The sequence below is a fragment of the Chiloscyllium punctatum genome, chromosome 3 (genome assembly GCF_047496795.1).
Source record: "Chiloscyllium punctatum isolate Juve2018m chromosome 3, sChiPun1.3, whole genome shotgun sequence".
In the NCBI taxonomy this organism is placed as follows: Eukaryota; Metazoa; Chordata; class Chondrichthyes; order Orectolobiformes; family Hemiscylliidae; genus Chiloscyllium; species Chiloscyllium punctatum.
Genome location: NC_092741.1, coordinates 42,806,858 through 42,831,364, shown reverse-complemented (window position 1 = coordinate 42,831,364; position 24,507 = coordinate 42,806,858). Strand labels below are relative to the sequence as shown.

Here is a 24,507-nt window from a genome sequence, read left to right as displayed (position 1 = left end):
CCAGAGTGATGTTGGAGAATTAGTGGTGTTTTCCCACAGGGAGTGAAAATTAAAGGTTGTGTTCCTCTTCATATGCTATCCCCTAAGCGCAAGGTTGACTTATTTCCTTTCAGAGTTGTGGGACCTGAGATGACTAAATATTCTAATGTTAGATCTGCACATTCTGCGGAAAGTAATGTTTGAAGAAGTGAATGGTCAGGTGTTTGCACACACCTTCTGCTGTTTGCACTTGGCCTCCACCTGAGTTGGTGAGAGATGTTTGAGATGGTTGGCATCTTTACAGATGCTTCTTCTGTAGTTTGTGTTCTCTTGGACAAGGGATTCCCATGAGCCTTTGGGGAAATTGCATTTGTTTGATTGAGGTTTTGAGAATATCTTTGAAGTGTTTTCTGTGCCTCCCAATAATCACTTGCTGTGATGAAGCTTAGAGTAGAGAACTTGTTTTAGACGTTGTCAGGTATGCAGATATTGTGGCCTGTCCAGTACAGCTGATTAACAGCAACCAGTGACTCGATGGTGGGCATATTGGCTAAAGAGAAGACAATGGTATTGGAGCATCTATCCCACTGTTGGATTTGCAGGATTTTCTGGAGACATCATTGCTGATATTTTTCTAGTGATTTGTGATGTTAGCTGTACATTGGCTATGTTTCTGACACGCCAAGTAGGGCAGGTAGCACCATGCTATGTTCTGTAGACCCTGACATTGATGCTGAGTTTGAGGCCTTTGTCATCAAACACTTTATTCCTCAGGTGGCCGAAGGCTGCACTAGATCACTGGAAGCAATGTTGAATTTCATCGTTGATGTTAACCCTTGCTGAGAAAAGGCCCCAAGGTATGGGAATTAATCAGTGTTGTTCAGTGGCTGGCTGGGGATCTTGATAGTTGGAGGACGGTGTTGCACTGTGGAAGCAGGCTAGTTGAGGACTTTTGTTTCTGGAATGTTTATCCTAATACCCATTCTCCCATCTACCCCTCTGAATGATTTAATGGATTAAAGCTCAGTTTCTAAGTTTGTGCACACATGCAAGTGATGTCTATGTGCTGCAGCTCTGTTAGAGGTCAGATGGTCTTGGTTCTGGATTAGAGGCAATGCAGGTTTCACAAATACCAAGGACATTATAGCTTTTAATTTCAAAGCATCTTTTGTAAATAAGTCTGCTGCAGCCAAAATGTGAAGTTAATTTAGTTGCTTTTTGGCAGACACTTGTGTGGGGCCAATGGAATATCTCAACTGGAAATCATACTGTACAGAAAACGCTCTTTGGCCCATTGAGTCTGTACCGCCAAAATTATGCTACTATCTAAAATAATCCACTTTCTCACACTAAGATCAGGAGAACTTCAAATAGAGAGAAATATAACAGGAAGTGTTAGTGAGGGTGCTGATAGCCTTCTGTCCCTTAACAGAGAGTCACTTCCTGCAGAATCGTTGTGCTTTGTCCTTCCAGGAATATATAGAAGAAAGAATTAATAAAATGGACTGCAACACTAGCCTGTGTGTATAATTAGTAGAGTGTGGTGCTGGAAAAGCACAGCAAGTCAGGCAGCATCCGAGTAGCAAGAGAATTAACGTTTCAGGCAAAAGCCCTTCATCTTTCCTGATGAAGGGCTTTTGCCCAAAACATCAATTCTCCTGCTTCTCAGATGATGCCTGACCTGCTGTGCTTTTCCAGCGCCACAGTCTCCACTCTGATCTCCAGCATCTGCAGTCCTCACTTTCTCCTGTGTGTATAATTAGCCTGATGTCCTAGTGTGCTGTGAAGGTCACAGCTCTGAGAACAGCCATTTAAAAACCTCTGTAGTACAGATAAAACCAAAAATAAGTTCTCTTTCCTCCCTAGTGCTGGAAACAAACTAATCAACAAGGCAGTCAAAAGAAAACAGTACAATAGAAGGACTTGGTTTAAGTGCTAGAAGCCAGTTACCACCAGCCAATGTTGAAAGGGGTAAGAGCAGAAGAACCTCGATCAAGCAACCAAAGCCACAAATCTCCAAATCAACTAGGAAACTGCTTCTGTTAATGTTATCAGTGATATCCAGTTCAATGGCCATAAACTTCAACCATTTGCTCTTCAAGAACAATTCAAAGACTGATAATACACTTTTTAAAAAAAATCTTTTTGGACTCTCTGCAAATCTGTATGCAATGTGTTGTGTTACTATTTCTTCTCCTGTTTAATAACTAATAAACTAACTCTTATTTTATCAATTCATAAAAACTTAGCTAAATTGGCCCCTTTTTAAAACAAATTTTTTTGGGTCTAGAGGTATAGAGATTGGACCCATGGCTAGGTGGATCTCATTGATTGCGATCTTTGGTCCAGCTTCACAAAGCCAATCAGGGAACCCTGGCTGACAGGAGATTGAGAGTCTCCTTATTCTACGGACAGGCTCAGGGTTGGCTGGTCAGAGCCCATGTACTGTAAAGCAAGGGTGATTCGGTGATGGGATACTGGCCTCTGTGCAGTTATTTGGGAAGAAAGCTATCTACAAGGGAAGCTTAATGGTTTGTAGTATCCTTTTTGGAGCACTTAGAATTTGGGGAACCTTTCCTGGAGACTGATCATAATAAGTGGAATGTTGTGGCAAAGAAGGTGGAGAAGAACATTGGTGTGATAACGTCACCTTGCTCAACCCCAGTTTGCACATACAGTGGCTCAGTTTCTGAGGATCTTGGCTTTAATGTCTTGCAGTAGGGGGAGAATGGTGACACATTTCTGTGGGAAGCTAAATTTGAGGAGGATGATCCTGAATCCTTCCTAGCTTCAGAGTTGAATGCCTGTGTGAGGTTGAAGAAAGCCAATTACAAAAAGTGCTGCTGTTCTCTTATTTGCCTTGGTGTGAAGATCATGTCCATTGTGCCTGTTGATGGATGTAATTTGCATTTCACTGAGAGGGGCGATTGGGAATCTGGCATCTGGCCTCACTTACAGCCTCATTTCATTCAGTGTTAGATCTGTGTCCACAAGTTACTTAAAACATGAAATGGGCTTTGCCGTTTATCACTTTTGCATCCAAAGTATTTTATGTTCCAGTAACTGTCTACATAAAAATATTTCTCCAGATCTTCTGTGACTTGCTTAAATTGATGAAATTTTGTTACTAATTCTAACCTGAAGAAAGTATCTTTGTATTCACTCCATCAAAACACTTCAGAATTTTTGAACCTTCTATTGACTCTAGGATAATGTTTTTATTTGAAGAATCATTTGCTTTTCATTATGTCATTCTTTGACTGAGATCATCCTCTTAAGTTGGCATATAGTACAATGCTATATGCTGCAAACTCCATTCGTTTTACTGAATGTTTTTCGGATACATGTGCATTGAACAGATTTCTCCTTCAGCATGAGATTGAGAACAATGTTTGAATGTAATCTTTTTATTATTCAATTTTCCATAATATTTATCTTGAAGTAAATGGTATACTTTGACACCTAGACTTCACTGCAGACAGATAGGCACTGGAACCATGCAGAACTGCAATCAAAGCTTGAGAAACTGGAAATCCTAGAACAAGAGTGTTTAAAAGTCAATGCAACACAGACCAGAGCTGAAGTAAGTAATGTATTTTTATTTAAAGTCCAACGACAATATACAAAAACCAAATTGATTAACATGTTTTTAATCATTTTCCATTCCTTAAACTAATATTGGCAAATTCCAAAGTTAGCACTGGGCACCTCTTCACTGTCGACCTCCTATAATTAGAGTTATGACTGAAGATTGGAGAAATGTACCGTACTATTTGAATATTCAAAGCCCTTTATGTTTTGGCAGAAGTTGTTATAAGATTTAGAAACTGGTGAGTATTTACTAATTTACCAGCATTTGCTAATCTGTTGTTGGTAGCATCCAGTTGCAGTAGATGAGCTCCTCTTCAGCAATGATATTCACCTGAAGTTTTTCAAATGTCAAGACAATGAAAAATGTAAATCTCTACCTTTTGGTTTTTCAGCAGGTCTCATTTGTTTTTTGCAAAATTCAGGGAAGCACTTTTATGGAATTGACTGACACTGCTTGAGCACTGGTCTCCTGGTGTGCCAATTGCTAACATATAAATAACAATGAAAGGCTTGAGTTTGTTGTTGAGATTCATGCACAATCCTGTGTGAATGAGCAGGTTGCCAAAATATAGTTCTGGTTTGTTTTGTTCTCTTCATTGCCAAAGAAACAAAAGACAAGATGACCACATTTGAAAAGGAGGTTTTGTTTTTCCAGTGTAACTTTCTATCGTGATGTGTTCAGTTTTAAATTCTAACACTTTTTTAGATTGCTGTAAATGTCTTTCAATTCTAGAAGAAAATTTACGAATTAGGACAGAAACTGCAGGAAGAAGAACATCAGCGTAAACTTATACAAGATAAAGCAGCTCAGGTGAGTGGAGAAAAACAGATAAGTTTTTGATTTTCTTGTGAGGAGAGGTTGAATAGATTGGGCATGTACTCACTGGAGTATAAAAGAATGAGAAGCAATCTTATTGAAACATACACAGTTGAAAGGGTATGTGTGAAAGAGTTGCTTCTCCTTACAAGAGAGTCCAGGACTAGAAGGCAGAGTTGCTGACAAAAGGCTCACACATTTAAGATGGCAATGAGGAGGAATTTCATCTTGTTGAAAGTGGTGAATGTATTAAATTTTTTACCACATTGGGTTGCTGAGGCTGGGTCATCAAGTGCATTCAAAGTTGAGATGGACACATTTTTAATCAGTTAGGGAATTGTAGGTTGTGGTACAAAGGCAGGGAAGTGAAGCTGAGGATCATTGATCAGCAACAGTTTCATTGAATGTTGGAACAGACTCAGTGGGCTAAATGGTCTACTTCTGCTTCTATATCTTATGGTTTGCCCTCCATAAGGCAGTCCCTTCATACGTAGTATCAGCCTAGTGAACCTTCTGTAGACTGCCTCCAATGTTAGTATGCCTTTCCTTAGATAAGGGACCTAGAACTATTCGCAGTATTCCAGCTAGTGTCTGTCTAGCGCCTTGTATGGTTTTAGAACAATCTCCCTACTTTTACATTCCACTTCCTTTCAAATAAAGGCCAACATTCCATTTACCTTCCCTGTTACCCACTGAACTTGGATTCTAGCTTTTTATGAATCAGTGATGAGGGGGTCCCAAATTCCCCTGTTTTGTACCTTTCTGACATCTTTTTCCATTTAAATAATATTCACCTCCTCTATTCTCCTTTGTCAAAGTGCTTATCTTCTGTATTTATGCACAATCTATTCCATCTGCCATGGTTTTGTCCATTCACTTAACCGTTGCATCCCTTTGCAGACTCTATCTCAGCCTCATCACTTGCCTTCCTATCAATTTTTATCGTCACAAACTTCGTGCCAATTTTTCAGATTTCCAGTATTTGTGGTATTTTGTTTTGATCATTTTTAAATTACTGCTTATGATGTCATCTCTGCACAGAATGATTATGATATGATACTTAAAAATAACTTATAAAAGTCAGAATTTTAAAAAAACAATTTTCAAATTTCCCCTCATCCTTTTGGACAATTTATTTCTGTAAATTTGTAATTCTGCAGTAGAGTTGTTGAAATGTGAAGAATGAAAACTTATAATGGAATAAATTAAATCTTATTCCAATTTTTTTTTTTATTTTTTTTGTTGGCACAAAAAAGGCTGTTTGCTGACCCTACATGCGCATTAGCAGATGTGGCTGTGAAGGGGGAAGGACTGGACCAGATTGGAGTGGCTAGAATTTTCTTCCAGCCTCCACAATCCCCACTGCCCCATCTATAATACAGTGCACGTCTGTGTCCTATATCTAATGAATAATTCATTAAAGGGTTAACTTGGACTTTGCTGTGCTCAGCCAGGTGCTAGTGTGTACCTTGCTGGTTAAGGTGCTTGTCCAGTGGACTGATTTTTGAAAAGGTGTCTTCGATCAGAGCTCATATTGCTAGGTGGAGGGACTTGTATATCTTTGATTCAAAATTACTTTGTCAGATTTCAAACCTTATTGCTAATGTTGAATGTTTCTCAATCATACTTGTTTTCAGCATTTGGGAATTGATAATGTGTAATGCACCTTTCTCATTCTGGTTTTCATGGCTTGTGTTTGCTTTCTTTATAATATCCTTTTAGGAACTATTAAATGATTAATTATTAAATAAAATGTGCTCTAAACGTGGCTGTGAATAAGAAATAATATGATTTATGAATTCCCTACTGGGCGTATTAGGTCATGCTACAGCTCCATGTTTGAAGAGCTATTTAGTGTGTAAGCTATGTAGTACCATTTGCAAACATGTGGTTGTTTGTTTAATAATTGTTAAGCTGGCCAGTGAAAACCTGGAACTAAAATGAAATAAAGATTTGTTTAGAACATTGCAAAATCCTCAGAGGATTAACTAATATGTCATAATTGAATATTTTAGTATCTAAATGATGTACTTAAACTGTGTTGATCTCACTTTTGTTATCCTTCCAAATTTTTGAAAATTCATCATGGAACAAACTGGTATGTTTATAATGTCTAAATAATAGTGCCTAACTTAAATCGAGATTTCAAAAGTATTGCACAAGACTTGAGCATTTTAGAAGCTCTATTTAATACTTCTGTCTCTTTCCAGCTTCAGACTGGACTCGAAATAAACAGAATACTTATAGGATCATGCTCTGTAAAGAAAAAGAAGAAAACCAAGAAAAGGAAAGACATTACAAAGGTGAGAGGGAGCATTGACTGAAATTATTTGTAAATAAAGGCAACTGTTCCTGCATTTTTACAGCTTCAATTTCAAGCAAGTTTTTATAAATTGTTTTCACATTTTTAGATATTCCCTATTCAATGTCCTATACAAGGACAGAAAATAGATTCTTATTTATGTCCAGATTAGAAGTCCATAAATTTTAATTTGGATGTGACTAACTATATTAATCAACTTCGTAGAATTTTCTCATCAATGAGGTAAGAGCAGAAATATACAGGTACACCATTTAGTTCTGGCAGCTGGTTTGCTGTTGCCATTTTGGTTGTCTGTGATTTTGCTTCGGTGTGGAAGGCAGGACTCCGTAACCTGCCTAATTCTGTTCCATACCAAATAAAGGCTGTTTACTTTGCTCCATAACTGGCTACATTATGGAGAGCCAGTTTTGTGCTTTGTGAGTAATCATGATTTATACAATGGCTCTGAAACAAGCCAAATACATAAAGGTGGCAACAATGTATGGAGCCAGTCATAGCTGTACTATTCATTTTGATAGATCCACTACAGGGTGCACAGTTGAATGTGGCACTTAGCCAATGTTATCCTGTTATTGTTAGATGAACAGATCTAGAGGAGCAAGTGGTCTGCCAACGGAGGAATTGTGACCTTTCAAAGATTGTGAGAACTTGTGAAGGGGTAGGCCACTAAACATTGTGACTACAAACAAAGCAATAGCCATGCATGGGATTAAGTGGATGATGATATTCTGCATCTGCAGGAACTGATGCAGCGCTCATGTAGAGGAGAGGAATGAGCAGCAGGATGCAACAAAAGTCATCCCCTTGGCACAGATTATGTCCAGAACAAAGCTACTTGAAAATGAGAGAGCATTGCTGCTGAAGAAGACTGCATCTAGTTCATATGTGAAAGCACAAAATTGCAACTCAAAAATCACTGCCATATTTGTAATTTCAAATAAATGTGGCTTTGCAAGCATAGAGGGCATAGATTTGTCTCCATCTCTTAATTCCAACAGTTGCAGAGCGCCGTTAGTTGCAACCATGTGACTATAAAGACACTGAATGAACAGCCAGTGAGTTTCATCAACTGGGAGGCTGTTTATTCCCTAAAGATGTAACCATATATTCAAGAACTTTCTGCCTGTGTGGTCTCACTAATCTGATAGCTCCATTGACTCAGTCATTGTACGGTTCTACTGAGTGCCACAGCTCCTCTTGCTATTACCAGAACTCTCTGAATGTATTCTGGGGGCCTGCAGCACACCCATAGAACCAATGCCAACTGCTCACAAGATCACCACTGAGCATATCGTCAGGCTTCTGAAGATATAGTTCCAGTGCCCATTTACAGCATGGTCTTGTATTTATTTGTGCAAGGATCTTGAAGAGAATGGACCAAGTGGTGTCCTCATGTGTATGTATCAATGCTGCCAAATCTTCCACAAGCCTAGAGCCATCCCGCTGACACCTTCACCCCACCTCCGATATTCTCCCTTCACCTAGACCCCTTCCTTTGACCTTTTACCTGCACTTGACACTTTTATTGAGAATTGTTTATGCAACATTGATTGCCTTAATTTTCTGCTCCTCCTCACATAATTGAACCTATTTCCTTCTAACTTGACTACACTCCATGCTCTCAGATCCAGTCCTGACTTTGTCACTAAACATGCTGACTGGGTGGTACTGTTGTCTGGCATACTGACCTCTGCATTGCAAAGGCTGCGCGCTAGCTCTTGGACACCACCTACTGTCGACCCCAGGACCATGGCACTACTATCAAGGGTCAGGCCATTGCGTCCATGACTGTCATCAACATCATCTCAACTGGGGATCTCCCTGCGACAACCTCCTGGCTACTAGTCCCCCAGCTAGCTTTACCCCTCTCCCCAGAGACCACAAATAGGACTGCCTATACCTGCCCCATGGAACTTCTTCCTTCCTACCACGACTCTCTTTTTATTTGTGTTCCTACCTACTTACATCCACGATTCTCCTGATGCTTTATGCTGGTTTCAAAATTTCCAGTTTGCAGACACCATCTGCCGCCTCTTCACCATAGACATGTAATCCCTTTACGTGTCCATCCCCATCAACATGGTCTCAGGACTGGCTCAGAAGACCTGAGCCATCCCTATCCACTGCCATCCCCGGTGAACCTAGCTGAGTTTGTCCTCACTTTGAACGTCATTTTTAAAACTCCTCTCACTTTTTCCTCTGGTCAAAGATGTGGCCGTGGGTACCCATGTCGACCCGTGTTATGTCTGTCTCTCTATGGGGTCTCTTTGTGCTCCTTGACTTTGGACTGTATGAAACCTCATGGCATTGGTCAAACATGGGCAAGGAAAACTGATTATTATGCTACTCCCACTCCTCCCCAGCTGATGAATTTAATGTTGAACACCACTTTGATAAAGTCCTGAGGGTGAGAAGAATGCAGAATATGCTCTGGTGGGAAACTTCAATGCTAAACAGAATATATATTTTAGATTCCAGCATCCTTGGCAGTTGTTCTCATAAGTTTTAAAGATAAAGCTAAAATTCTCTGATTGTAAATAGTGTGCCTCTTAGCTTTTCTAATGATCTTTTACAAGGAATTGCTTGCTTTTCCAGAATGAGATGAGAAGAGAAAACTCGTGCTCGCCTCGTGTTTCATCAGGCCATGCAGAATTTCCATTTGTCGCTGGCACTGTAAGTTTCAAAGAGTGAAGTTTTTGGTCAGTCTATTCTTGCATACAGAGAAGACAATGAAGCTTTGTTATTTCAAGCACTGGTGATGTTTGACAGAGAGTGATGTGAAACAATCAGTATGGTATTATAACCAGTTGTAAGAATAAGAGCTGAAAATGTGTTGCTGGAAAAGCGCAGCAGGTCAGGCAGCATCCGAGAAGCAGGAGAATCGACATTTCGGGCATGAGCCCTTCTTCAGGAATGAGGAGTGTGTGCCAAGCAGGCTAAGATAAAAGGTAGGGAGGAGGGACTTGGGGGAGGGGTGTTGGAAATGTGATAGGTGGAAGGAGGTCAAGGTGAGGGTGATAGGTGGGGGTGGGGGTGGAGAGGTCAGGAGGAAGATTGTAGATTGCTGCGTCACCTGCAGCGCTTTTCCAGTAACACATTTTCAGCTCTGATCTCCAGCATCTGCAGTCCTCACGTTCTCCTAGTTGTAAGAATAAGTTTGGCCTATTACATCTTACTACAGTCCATTTTCTACTAATGAATGTGAAACGCAGAATAAGTGGCAATTGTTTACCCATAAGGAAATATATAATTTGGATTGGTTTTGCACCTCTAGAAGAGTGATGATGGAGGAGTGTTACGGGTTGGATGCACAAGTTTCTTTGCTCAACTTATAAATAAATTGAAAGACTTTCAAAAGAAGGAAGTAAGGAACTCTTAAAGTTCGGTTTTAGGAGATTTAGTTACTGAGCAATGAGATGGCAACTGTCTCTTAGTGGATGTTCACAGTATAGGAATCAAACCTATTTTCTGTGGCGCACCAAATGCTCATTATCCATGGCGAATAGGGGCATGGACTTCCTGCGGCTAATTTTAAAAAACTGTGGATACTGCTTCAGTGTAACTCCTGTCCACATGAAGGATCGAGTGATTAGACTGGACAAGTCAATGGGAAAAGCATTGGAGGGCTAACCTTGTGAATGCACAGATCTGCGGGATAGCATTCAGCGGATAATGAGTGAGTGCATTGCATGCTGTTAATACTTTGTTCTGATGAAAGTTTCTTTCCACCCCTCCCCCAATTAAAATTATATCATTAAGTAATTTTGCCCAAGTTAACTACATAAAATGAAATGGGTCAGTGAAGACTACAGTACATGTCCCATATAGACGTTAAAGTTATTCTGCATTTGGAGTCACTGTGGTCATTAAAGTCTTATGCAGCTTATCAAATGTGTTCAGTTCTATGGAAGCAAATGTATAGAGATCCTGGTGTGAAGAAAATTGCTTTTTTTTTAATACATTCTTAAATTGCTCTGTTTTTGTGTTCAAGTCTGTTAGTTCCAGCCATTCTGTCACAGCAAATGTACAGAATGTTTTCCATCTGATGAAGCATTATAACACAATGAAGTTTGATGGAAGACAGAAACATCCCGTTGAAAGGACTGTTAAGAATTCACGAAAAATAACTTCTCATCCTGGCAGAGTGAAGAAAGGGGATCTGCAATTTGAATCCTGTCCCTCATCCTCTTCACTAACTGATCTTTCTGAGCTTCTCTTAGCATTACAAGATGAACTGGGCCAAATGAGCTTGTAAGTATAGAAATACAACTCCAGTCTAGAGAGCAAAGTACAGACTTGGGTGGGGTGATCTCCAACTCCTCCTTTTAAATGTCTTTATTGCCTCCTAGACAATCATTTCTCTCCATTTGCCAGCTTCTCTATATGGATATGGAGTTTAAACATTTTTTTTCATCTAATGTTGAATCTATGCACCTTATACTAGAATTTTTGATAATCTCCAAACATTTCAGTGTTGAATTTAGGCACCTGTTGTTTAAGCATATTCTAATTGTGCATTTCTTTTGTTTTAGCTGGGTTTTGAAATCAAGAAGGGATGCATCTGTTTTTGTTTTAGTATGATTTCTGAGCAAGCACTATGGACATTTTATAACTGCGCTTGTGCTCAGTCTGTTTTTGTAAACATATTCTGGTTCATTGGCTTCCTATGCTAGAGAGTGACAGCTCTTGAATCAAGGCGATAATTGAGAGTGTGGCTCAAGGAGCCCTAGCAAAATTGGTATCAATGGAAATTAGGGGGCAAATACTCTGCTGGTTGGAGTCATACCGGCATGTCGGAAAAAGCTTGTTGTTGCAGGTCAGTCATCCTGACTTCAGGACATCTCTGCAGGAGGTCCTCTGGTTGCTGTCCTTGGCAGAATCATCTTCAGCTACTGTGGTTCTGTTCGCCGAGCAGGAAATTTGTTGCAGACGTTTCGTCCCTTGTCTAGGTGACATCCTCAGTGCTTGGGAGCCTCCTGTGAAGCGCTTCTGTGATGTTTCCTCCGGCATTTATTGTGATTTGTATCTGCTGCTTCCGGTTGTCAGTTCCAGCTGTCCGCTGCAGTGGCCGGTATATTGGGTCTAGGTCAAAGTGCTTGTTGATTGAATCTGTGGATTCAATCTGACCAGCTATCCTTAATAGCCACATACTCCGATGACCAGCAACATGAGTTCGACTGGGAGAACACTACTATTATAGGACAAGCCAAACCGAGAACAGCCAGGGAATTCCTGGAAGGAATGGCACTCATCCACAGATTCAATCATTAAGCACATCGACCTGGACCCAATATACCGGCCACTGCAACAGACAGCTGGAACTGACAACCGGAAGCGGCAGATACAAATCACTATAAATGCCGGAGGAAACATCACAGAAGCACTTCACAGGAGGCTCCCAAGCACTGAGGATGTCACCTGGACAGGGGACAAAACGTCTGCAACACAAATTCCCAGCTCGGCGAACAGAACCACAACAACTAGCACCCAAGCTACAAATCTTCTCCCAAACTTTGAAAATCTTCAGCTGCTTCATCAACGACCTTCCCTCCATCATAAAGTCAGAAGTGGGGAATGCTACTGTGCAATGTTCAGCACTATTCTTAACTGCTTAGATACTGAAGCAGTCCCATTTCACATGCAGAAAGATCTGGACAATATCCAGGCTTGGCTACCTGGTGGCAAATAACGTGTGCCACACAAATGCCAGGCAATGACCATCTCCAATGAGAGACTATCTAACCACCATCACTGAATGCCTCACTATCAACATTAATCAAAAACCGAACTGGACTTGGCGTTTAAATGCAATGGTTACAAGAGCAGAATACTGTAGTGAGTAACTCGCCTCCTGACTCCCCAGGCCATGTTCACTACGTGCAAGGCACAAGTCATGAATGTACTGGAATGCTCCCCACTTACTTGGATGAGTGCAGCTCCAACAACACTCAAGAAGCTTGAAATCATCTACTTCAAAGCACCCTGCTTGATTGGCACCATGTCCTCAAGTATCCACACACTCCACGAACAATGGGCGGCACGGTGGCACAGTGGTTAGCACTGCTGCCTCACAGCGCCAGAGACCCAGGTTCAATTCCCGCCTCAGGCGACTGACTGTGTGGAGTTTGCACATTCTCCCCGTGTCTGCGTGGGTTTCCTCCGGGTGCTCCGGTTTCCTCCCACAGTCCAAAGATGTGCAGGTCAGGTGAATTGGCCATGCTAAATTGCCCGTAGTGTTAGGTAAGGGGTAGATGTAGGGGTATGGTTGGGTTGCGCTTCGGCGGGGCGGTGTGGACTTGTTGGGCCGAAGGGCCTGTTTCCACACTGTAAGTAATCTAATCTAATCTAATCTAATCTAATGCTGAGTAGCACCAGTATGAGTAGCCATCTACATGATATACGGCAGGAATTCACCAAACATCCTTTGACAGCACCTTCTAAACCCACAACCTCTTCCATCCAGAGGGACAAGGGAAGGAGAAAAATGGGAACACTATACTATTTGCAAGTTCCTCTCCAGACTAGTCAACATTCTGACTTAGAAATATATCGCCATTCCTTCACTGTTGCTGAGTCAAAATTCTGGAATTCCCAGTCCACCTGCACAGTGATTATTGTAATTGTGTCTTTCTTACATGCCTTTTGAATCTCCTGATTGTATTTCTTCTCCACATACTGACTACTGCTAAGAGGCCTGTATAAACTTCCATTAGGGTCTTTTTTCCTCTGTGGTTCCTCAACTCTACTCATGAAGATTCTACAGCTTCCAACTCGATATCACTTGCTGTCGGTTTACTTTCATTTCACACTGGCAAGGCAGCCCTGCCCCCTTTCCCTATCTGCTTGACGTATTGATAGGATTCATCTCCTTGGATATTTAGTTTCCAACCCTAATCTCCTCGCAGCCACATCTATGATACCCACAACATTGTACCCTCCAATTTCAATCTGTTCAACAAGCTCATTTTACCTTGTTTTGTATACTACATGCATTCATGTGTAACATGTTTAATTCTGTGTTGACTAATCCCCTTCATATAATTGTCCTATATTTGAAGATAAATTCCTGAGCCCTCCTTGTTCTATTACTTGTTCTGGAACCTTTAATAATCTCTGCTGAGCCCTTACCCATAAGACTATAAAATATAGGAGCAAACTTAAGCCATTCAGCCCAACAAGTTTCCTTTACCATCCTATCGTGGCTGATATGTTTCTCCCTGTAACCCTTGATCCCCTTACTAGTCAAGAACCTAACTGTCTGTCTTAAAATCAGTTAATGACTTGGCCTCCACAATCTTCTGTGACAATGAGTTCCTTCTGGCTGAAGAAATCTCTCCTTCTCTCTGCTCAAAAATGTAGTCCTTTAGACAATAGACAATAGATGCAGGAGTAGGCCATTCACCCCTTCGAGCCTGCACCGCCATTCAATATGATCATGGCTGATCATTCCCAATCAGTATCCTGTTCCAGCCTTATCTCCATAACCCTTGACTCCACTATCTTTAAGAGCTCTATCCAATTCTTTCTTAAATGAATCCAGAGACTGGGCCTCCACTGCCCTCTGAGGCAGAGCATTCCACACAGCCACCACTCTCTGGGTGAAGTAGTTTCTCCTCATCTCTGTCCTAAATGGTCTACCCCGTATTTTAAGTTGTGTCCTCTGGTTCGGCACTCCCCCATCAGTGGAAATATGTTCCCTCCTGCCAGAGTGTCCAATCCTTTCATAATCCTATATGTTTCAATCAGATCCCCTCTCAGTCTTCTAAACTCAAGGGTATACAAGCCCAGTCGTTTCAGTCTTTCCGTGTAAGGCAATCCTGCCATTCCAGGAATTGACCTTGTGAACCTACGCTGCACTCCCTCAATAGCCAGAATGTCTTTCCTCAAATTTGGAGACCAGAACTGTACACAGTACTCCAGGTGTGGTCTCACCAGGGCCCTGTACAGCTGCAGAAGAACCTCTTTGCTTCTATACTCAATCCCTCTTGTTATGAAGGCCAGCATGCTATTAGCCTTCTTCACTACCTGCTGTACCTGCATGCTTACCTTCATTGACTGGTGTACAAGAACACCCAGATCTCTCTAAACAGCCCCTTTACCTAATTTGATACCATTGAGGTAGTAATCTGCCTTCCTGTTCTTGCCACCAAAGTGGATAACCAGACATTTATCCACATTAAACTGCATCTGCCATGCATCTGCCCACTCACCTAACTTGTCCAGGTCACCCTGTATTCTCCTAACATCCTCATCACATTTCACCCTACCACCCAGCTTTGTATCATCAGCAAATTTGCTAATGTTATTGCTGATACCATCTTCTATATCATTTACATATATTGTAAATTACTCTGAGGATGTGCCCTCGGGTCCTACTGTCTCCTACTAATGGAAACATCTTCACCATGTTCACATTATCCAGCCCCCTCAGTATTCTGTAAGTTTCATTTGAGATTCTCCCTTCAACCTTTTAAACTCCATAGATTATAGGCCCAGAATATTGAACCACTCCTCATATGACAAGTCCTTATCCCTGTGATCATGCTTGTAAATCTCTTCTGGATCCTTCTCAACTTTTTTCAATGAATGATACCAATGTCTCATGAATTTGAACCCATTTCTCCCATGCCAATCTTTAAAACACATATTTTACCTCTTTAATCTTGTTGCCCCTGTACCAGTTGTGACTCGGGTAATATCTGGAGGTTACTATTTGGTTCTGCTTTTCAATTTAACCCCTAGCTGCTCATATTCCCTCCTCAGAACCTCTTTCCTCTTTCAACCTATATCATTGTCACCTATGTGGGCCACGACTTAACCTTTTCCCTCCCATTCTAAGTTTCTGTGCAGCCCAGTTGAGGTATCCTGAGCCCAGGCACCGGGCAGGCAACATAGCCTTTGGGACTCTCTATTTTGGTTACAGAGAACACTATTTATTATCCTGGCTACATTTCTCTTTTCTCCCCCCCCTTATTAAATGGCTCCCTGTACCAAGGTGCTATGGTCCATTTGATTATCCACCCCACAGCCCTTGCTCTCATCCACACACACACAGCAAGTATCTCAAACCTGTCAGACAATCTCGAGGGCTGAGGGTCCTTCAGCATTATCTCCTGGATGCCTCTATCTGCCTCGCTCATTGTCGCACCCTCCTGCCCCTGACCACTGACTGAATTTGAGGTAGTTAATCTAAAGGATGTGATTGTCTCTTGAAATGCAGTTCCATGTAACTCTTCCCCTCCCTGATACTTCAGTGTTTGAAGCTCCGACTCCAGCTCATCAACCCCTGTGAGCCAGAGTTCTTCAAGCAAACCAGCACTTGGTACAGATGTGGTCGCTATGAATCACATTAGGGTCCTAGCCAACTCCCACACCATGCAGTTACAGCACATCTCTTGGCCCTTTATCTCTGTTTTATTTATTTAGTTCTTAATTGAGTTTTTAAATAATTTCCAACTCATGTCTTAGCTTGTAACCTGTAAATATTTCTCCTGTTTACCTTTGATTTGAAAGTAACGTATAATTGACAGTCAGATTAGAAGCTATTACCACCCAATGAACTTATGGTTTTCCTGCAATATTACTCTTTGGTTTGTGCTGACTATGAACCAAAAAAGCAAACTATGAACCAAACAATCAAGCAAAAAGCACCTTCTCTGCTCTGCACCAAATTCCCCAAACTATATAGTAACTTGGGCTGTATCTCACTCCAGATGTGATCTCTCCTTCCTGACTCTGTGTGCAGCTTACTGATTAGAATTCTTTGAAGAGGTAATATAGTTGGTCTCATATATTTGGATTTTCTACCGGGCTTTGACAAGGTCTGACACAGGCTTATGACAAAGGTTAGTCCATATGGAGGCAAGGCATGGATGACATATTGGCTAAAGATTAGAAAGCTGGGTGTAAAAATAAATAATTCAAATTGGAAGAAAGTAGCATATTTGAATTTCACAAGCAGTGAATATTAGGTTAAATAATTCAATATAAGAATTGGAAAAAGGTACCAAACTGGGAGGAATGACTAACACTGAGGAGCAATGCAATATAATTGAAGAAGACATTGAAACCTTGCAAACCAGGGCCATTCAGTGGCAAGTAAATGTGAGTGGATGCACTTTGGAAGAAAAAACTAGAAAGGCAAATTGGATTTAGAAAATACAGAACCAAATGGGAATGAAAAATGTGAACAACTCTTTAAAAGCAAAATCAGCAAAGGAAATACAAATACTAACAATAGGGGTGTAGAATTCAGAAGTTGTGAAATTATGATGTAGCTCCTCTAGTTAGGCTGGATTTAAAGCACTATATTCAATTCTAACCTCAACATCATCAAAAAGAATGTAGTAGCGCTGTAGGAAATGCAAATTTCAGAGCTGAGAGATAATGGCTATCAGACAAGATTTAGCAAACGGAACCTTTTCTCTTTAGAAATTATGAATGATAAGACAGGGTAAAAATGGAGAAAATATTTCCATGATTTATGATTCTACCCATTGCTGAATGCAAAGCAAAGACTGTAAATATGAGATGATGACTATAAAAATGCAGTAGAAAAATTGGGAGAAATGTCTTTCCAGAGTGGCAAGTTTAAATGTGGAAACTACTTCAAAAGCATATGCAGAATCACAAAGGGTTTGAAAGATATGTTGGGGTTCTGATACAAGTCAGTGATTTGCTGGGGATATCCAATTGAGGATTTGCTTTGTTTCTGTATGTAGTTAGAACTGAGTATTTGTCATTCTGTTTAATTTATAACTGGGCAATGCCAAATGTAAGAGCTCCTATCCTCATTTACATGCTGCAATTCCATACGATTGTTAGAAAGCATTAGGTTCCACATAAACATTAACATCCAATCCCATCCCACCAAAACAACCCAATCTCTCCACTGGCTGTGATTGGGATCAGAGATTATCTGACATCCTATATTGGATGAGCAGAGATTATTCGATTAACTATCGGGAAAACTGAAGCCTTTTGACCTAGATCATCCAAGCAGCGGCAATGCTGGTTAGATTGCCAATGTGTACAAAGATTTCCCCCAAATGTATGTCCTTGTGTGTTCCTCTGGGGTTATTTTGACCCAGGTTTTCATAAAATGTGCACATCCCTCAGGGAACTCTGGAGCAGTGAGAGTCGGGAAGACTCCACATGCCCTTTTACAGCACCAACTGCTGCATAATGTTTCAAGGTTAAGTGTTAATTTTAGTGAAGTGAGTGAGTGAGTGGATTGGATTGATTGGTGAGTGAGGTATTTAGTTTGGTTAAATGATGGGGGTGAATTGGTAGGATTGACGGGTTGTCAAAGTAATCAGGTTGCAGGATAATCAGTCTGGTTAGTGGGGTGATAGACGAGTGGTTGAGAATGGAAGTCGCATCAGGGAGGGAGTTTGGGTGGACATAGTATCGGTGAGTCAGGGGATTATGTTAGAAGTAGGGGGACTGGGGTTGTAGTCAAGGGTTGGGGTGCAGTTAAATTGTGGTTTTGGGGGTGGTGGGTTAGCAGTTGTTTCAGTACTGTTACGACACGACTATGAACCTCTCTGTTAATTAAACCAAACACCCAGAAAAGCTCACCTTGCCTTGTAATCTTTTAAAAGATGAGTAATAGAGAACTCCCAAATTACATTATTTAAAGAAAGTAATATCAATTTATTCTTTAACAGTGAACCTTAAACATCAACTATTCACCACTCTAAATGCCCCTTTCTCTTAACTGCTTATTACCTGCCTGCAACTCTATAACAATATACTGTTCCAATAAAACACTTATTGAAGTTATATCAATTTAATTTCAAATCCATTTGGCAGATATCTTCTCCGGTGTCTGTCTATCTTCCTGCTGAAGATCTCCCTGGGTTGTCATCTGTCTTTTACTGCGAATATGTTTCATATGAAACGGTACCTTTGACAGAGAATGTTTCAATCTTTTGGCTCTCGTTCTCCCACTCGATGGCCGTTACTCTCTGATTGTCAAAATGCCTGCCTTTTTTAAACCCCAACATTGGATCATCTCATTGGTTTGATGTTGGCAAAACAATAAATTCAAATTTGATTGGGTTTTAGTATCCTGGGACATAATTTAAATTGATTGGTTAAATTCAAATTGTTGTCAAAACAGCAACTAACTCAGCTATCCATTTCACAGCTAAATGTTACATATTTTCAATTTATCAGTATACTCTGAGACTGTTATCTAGTCATATGACACAGGTGCTTGTAAGCTCTCCGTGCAGAACAACATTCACTTTCTCTTAAAGGTACAGTACACACCTTCAACTTCATAAGAGTACCCATGTGTTGGACTAGGTTTTAATCAAACATTACTTGGGTAAGCATGCTGGCACATATCAAGGTTCTATTTAGAATCTCCAAATTCAGACATTTGTAGAGTGAGTCAGGCGATTTCCTATCAAAGTTTTAAATAATCCCAATGTAAACCTGTATGGCAGAATTTCCACAGGATCCTGACACACATTTTCACTCATGCATTTGGTTTCTGACAATCTAAAGACTGAAAGATTTAGTACATTGTCTTTGTTCCCTGCCTCGGCTGTGTTCTCTGAAATAACCAACACCTATCCTAATATCTCCTTATGTGGCCACCTTTTTCTTGGTCGTGCCCCTGTGAAATAGTTTGGAAAATTTCAGTGTTAAAGGTTTTATATAAATTCATTTTCATCATTATTATTATTTCTTAACTTGAAAATGCGTGAAGGGTTTTGCTGGCTTGACAAGGTGGAAGTTAAGCCAGTTGTTGTGGTGAAGATTGAATTCATGTAGATTGATTTTGCAAGTTACTTCATTTTTGTAAATATTGCCAAATTCTGTGTTCCCAGTGAGCATCAAGACCTGCTGAAACAAATACAAGGTACCAAAAATACTGATGTCCGTGAAGATTTAGAACGTGAACTTGAATGTCTGGTAAAACAGATGGAGAAGAAAGGCGATCAAATTTCTAAACTCAAAAAGCACCAGGGCAATGTAAGCATTTGATTTTAAACAAGGATTCTTCGTATTCTCCAGTGACATACAATAATCTTGGTTGAACGGTTCAGATGCCAGTTAAATTACAGCTACTTGTGCTTTATCACGTGAACTGAACCCTTAGATTACAATGCTATGTTGAAATCATAGCAAGAAAGCAATTTAATTTGTAAAATTACAAAGAGAAACATCTCTGGAGCTATCCTCCTGCAGCTGCTGAGAACAGCAATAGAGGTCCATTTTATTCAATGTTTGATGTCTAAAATTGTAGAAATTTAATCTGAACAAGCGATTCCTAACAACCTCTAATATTTTAATAAATGTTCCATCTCATGTATGTCCATGAAATGGGGGTAAATATTGCCCTAGCCTCTTCTGTAAATATTTGTCAGAATTGGTTTTTGCCCATGAAGTAAAATATGCTCATTTGGCTCAAATGCCTCATTTGATTAAAAATCGACCAATTTGAAGGATTTCCATTTGATAATCAACTTTGGAAGATCTAACAAAACATTTCCAACTAATAAAATCAGTCTTAATTTAGCTTACCTTGGTTACATCTCCTTATACCTTTAATTAGCAAAAACTGATATCAGATTTAAAATGATTAATTGAGTTGAGCATCTACTGCTTTTGGTGGTTAATAGTTCGAACCTTTACATGAATAAATAATTTTGAACTTCTCATCTGGAAGACCTGGTTCTAATTTTAACATTATGCCTACCTGTGCTAAACTCTTCCAACAATGAGCAGTTTGACTATACTGTACTTTAAAAAAAAACTTTTCTAAAGCTCAAAGATGTTTGCAGCTAAAGTTAAAAATTCCAATAATATTTGGACCAGAAATGACCACATCTTTGTAGTTTTTCAGAGATTAACATTAGTTTACTTGATCTGTACCAGTAGTATAAGATTACTTTGCAAGTTTCATCTTCATTATTGATATTTAGCCTGAAGCAGCTGACAATATTCAGCATTTACCATTTTAAAAAGTTTTATATCTTTGGTTTCATGTGGAGCTTTTGTTGGGGACAGGATTAATTTTATAACAATTCCAATAAAAACACTTTTGATGACAGAACTTTAGTTATAACAATAACTTGTAGCTCTTTAGAACTTTGGATATCTTTTATGTCCCAAGGTTCTTTTACCAAACCTGCATTGTTAGCAGTTGCTTTAAATTCATTGTAACTGTGATGATAGTGTGACACCTAGAGGGCGAATAAAGAGCATTGATTCATTCAAAATTCAAATGCAAAATAGCACAATGATTTAGTTTCTGTTTATTCAATTTTCCTGTGGTGAGGACATCAACGTCAATGTATCAATGCATCCAATTTTTTGCAGACTAAGGAGCTAATCGGATTTTTTAAACTGATTTGTTTTTATTTCTGGAAGAGGAGATATAGGAAAAAAAACCCTAGTAAATAGTGTAAGGAAATAGAGCGGATGCATTTACATGTATTGTACCTTTCACCTTGGCATTCCAAAGGGTTTTGCTTTTGAAGAATGTAGCCATTACTTGGTGGACAAATACTACAGCCTAATTACTTACAGCAGTGTACCAGAGTCTACAATGAGACAAATTCAGCTAAGCTGTGTTAGTCTTATCAGTTAAAAAAATGAATATTGGCCAGAAAAGCTTTCAAATAGTACCATTAATCTTAAACCTATTTTTGTATTTGGAGCTTGGCCTAAAATCTCATTTGAATGACAACTTAGCTGACTGTACAGCATTTCCTTTGTCTTGTATTTAAATATCTGCCTACTTTGTGCTCTTGAATCCACAATCTTCTGAATTAGGCTACAGTACAATCACTGAGCTAACAGGAGTAATTTTCTTAATCCTTTCACATTATGTTATAGGCGTTGGATGAAGTGGTTATATTTTTATAATTCAGTAGAGTTCAGATTCCATCTATAGTTTTAATATGTGATTTCAGTTTTTAAAATCAGGCAATAAAAAGCTAAAATCAAAATGACCCTGAATTGGTCACATTGGTATGAAAATAAAATTGATTAGCTAATTATCTTAAGACAGAAATTCTACTGCACTTTGAGATTTCAGTCCAGACTATGTGACTCCAGTCCCACAACAATATGGTTAACTCAACTGACCTTTTGAAGTAACAAAGCAGGTCACACCATTATATTGAACACAGTCCATCCAGAAGATCACTGACCATCACCACTTTGGTGACTAGCAGTGGGCAATAATTGTCAGCCTTGCCAGTTATAAAAGTTTTTTTACTTCTGTTGAGACTTCCATTATTTTCTTCTTGCAAAATGATTAAAAGCAATCATATGACTCAATCAGGTACATCAGAAATGCTTTCATTATTTTGTTTCTCTATCTTTCAAAATACAGAAAGGAGGAGAATCATTGATGGTCAAAATAAGAGGCACTAAGCCTTACCTGACCATAAGGCTGCTACCTCACTAGACAGGGACACCACCCCTGAGGTAGTTTAACTTGCAGGTCACCATGCCTGAGGCGTTGAGAAGGAGAGTCCTTCATGGTAACCCCAGCTGGTGCAAGAATTGAATCCACGCTGTTGGCACCACTTGCATCGTAAACTGGCTGTTCAACCAACTGAACTAACTAACCCCCTAACTGAATTCATTCACTGCTGAAATCCAGGAACGTATAGATGCTAAGGTGAAGAGAGATGTTGTTTGGCAGCTGGAAGCTTTTACTGAAAAAAATTAAAATAATCTTGCCTGAGAAATGATTCAACTTCCTGTCTGTACAAGTGGTAAATTTGGCTTCATCTTTTCATGTTATAGGCATTGGAGGAAGTGGTTATATTTTTATAATTTAGTAGAGTTCACATTCCACTATATAGTTTTAAAACATGATTTCAGTTCTTAAAATCGGGCAATAAAAAGCTGAAATCGAAATGACTCTGAATTGGTCACATTGGTGTTAAAGTAGAATTGATTAGCAAATTATCATTTTAAGAAAGGAAACCTACTGTGCATTGAGATTTCAGTCTAGACAGTTAGGACACTGGGTAAACTCTTCTGCTTAATTTAAACCAGCAACACAGAAAAGATTTATCCCGCGCAGTAATCTGTGAAAATTTGAGGGGCCAGGAACTATTTAAAGTAAAAATTAACAAATTTATTTCTTAAAGTATAACAAAGAATAATAATTAACTGACAATTATTTACAACTCCTTCCTCTCGCCTATCTTTTACTTTCCCCTCTACAATACTGGTCTGATAAAAAAAAATCCGATTTAAGATTTACAGAACAAAATTTCTTATCTCAGAACCAGGCAACTTTTAGTTCTTCTCTGTATTCTGGTTTTCTTTTCTTCTTCTAGGGAATTCTGCTTCTACTGATTGATTAAAGGTAACTTTTTTTTTAAGGGAGCTATTTTTCAGGCAGTCTTTACATGCTGGTGGCTTGGCAGTTCTCCTCCCAGCTTTCAATTTTCCCTGGCCTTTTGCCCCTAAAGCATTGGATTGTGTCATTTGGCTTTTAAGATTGTCAATATACTCAATTCAAACCTAATTGGAGGTTGGTATTTTTGGGTATAATTTAAACTGATTGGCCGAATTCGAATTTGTTTTTGTCTCCAGGCAACCAAATGTTACATTATATTTTTTTCAGAACACTTGGTGCTGTCAGGTAGTTCTACTAGCTTTTAACTCTTAAAAGTACAGTACACCCACATCTTCATAACAAGACTATGTGACTCTAGTCCCACAACAATATGGTTGACTCATAACTGACCTTTTGAAGTAACAAAGCAGGTCACACCATTATATTGAATACAGTCCATCCAGAAGATCACTGACCATCACCACTTTGGTGATTAGGGATGGGCAATAATTGCCAGCCTTGCCAATTGAATGCACATCCTGAGAAAATAAGTTACTTTGTAACAAATACGCAGCCAGTTATAAGACCATCCAACTTAGAAACTAAAATTGGATGTTGTTTTGTCTCAGTCGCATTAGTTATCTAAGAAACTAGAAACCCACAACCCATTTGCAGCAAGTAAATATATTTAGCATAAGATTGCTTTCTATTTCATGGATTTTTAAATAGAATCTTAAAGTGATGCTGGTTACTAATCTTGTCAGTTTTAAAATGAATATTAATTCAGATTCTACACAAAGTAAATCTCTGATTAAATATCCGTGCATGGAAAATGTTTAGTTAAAAAATCATTGCCCAACAATTTAATTTTATACTTTTTAGGTTGAGAAATTGAAGGTAAAAGCAAAAAACGTTATGAGGGAGATGGCTGACACAAGAAAACGAATGAAAGCTTTGGATGAAATGAAGGAAGCATCGGTTATACCCAAGGGAACAGAATTTTCAGTCAAAACAACTCCTGCTCCTGGCCAGAAAGGAAAAGAAAGCCTTCAGCTACTTAGGAATGCACAGAAACTGCAGCACACCCTGAGGCAAAATGACATCACATGGGAACAGTGATCACTGGTTCAGAAGGCAATGTCTGTATATTTGACTTTGATGAATTTAATTATTAAATTACTGTAGAGTAGCTTAATGAATTGATACATTTAATTGTGTTTTAATGTGATGCTTGTTGCTTTGAAATTGACTTGAAGCACTGCTGATAATCACATGGGCTCACGTACTCTAAATTTAATATTTTTAAAAATTCATATATTTTTCATCTATTTAAAATAATTTACAGTGTGCATTTGGTGCAGCAATGCCCTTGTTGGGCAAATAGATTGAAATTGTCGCCAACCTTTGTACATGTTTGATTTACTTTTATATTCACATTAATAAAACCTCTGGGTCACTTGTTGTGTTCTGCCTTCA

General features: G+C 39.4%; 1 protein-coding gene across 2 annotated transcripts in view; it reads left to right on the top strand.

Moving 5' to 3' along the window:
* Window positions 1-24,507, top strand: part of cep57l1 (centrosomal protein 57, like 1) — a 73,156-nt gene extending 48,649 nt beyond the window's left edge. For both annotated transcript variants that reach the window (XM_072552300.1, XM_072552290.1), the window contains exons 9-15: window positions 3,446-3,562; window positions 4,304-4,381; window positions 6,598-6,690; window positions 9,306-9,383; window positions 10,702-10,961; window positions 19,553-19,697; window positions 23,914-24,507. In XM_072552300.1, coding sequence (XP_072408401.1) covers window positions 3,446-3,562; window positions 4,304-4,381; window positions 6,598-6,690; window positions 9,306-9,383; window positions 10,702-10,961; window positions 19,553-19,697; window positions 23,914-24,150 — 1,008 coding nt within the window. In that variant the 3' untranslated portion in view covers window positions 24,151-24,507. The remainder of the gene's footprint in view (window positions 1-3,445; window positions 3,563-4,303; window positions 4,382-6,597; window positions 6,691-9,305; window positions 9,384-10,701; window positions 10,962-19,552; window positions 19,698-23,913) is intronic.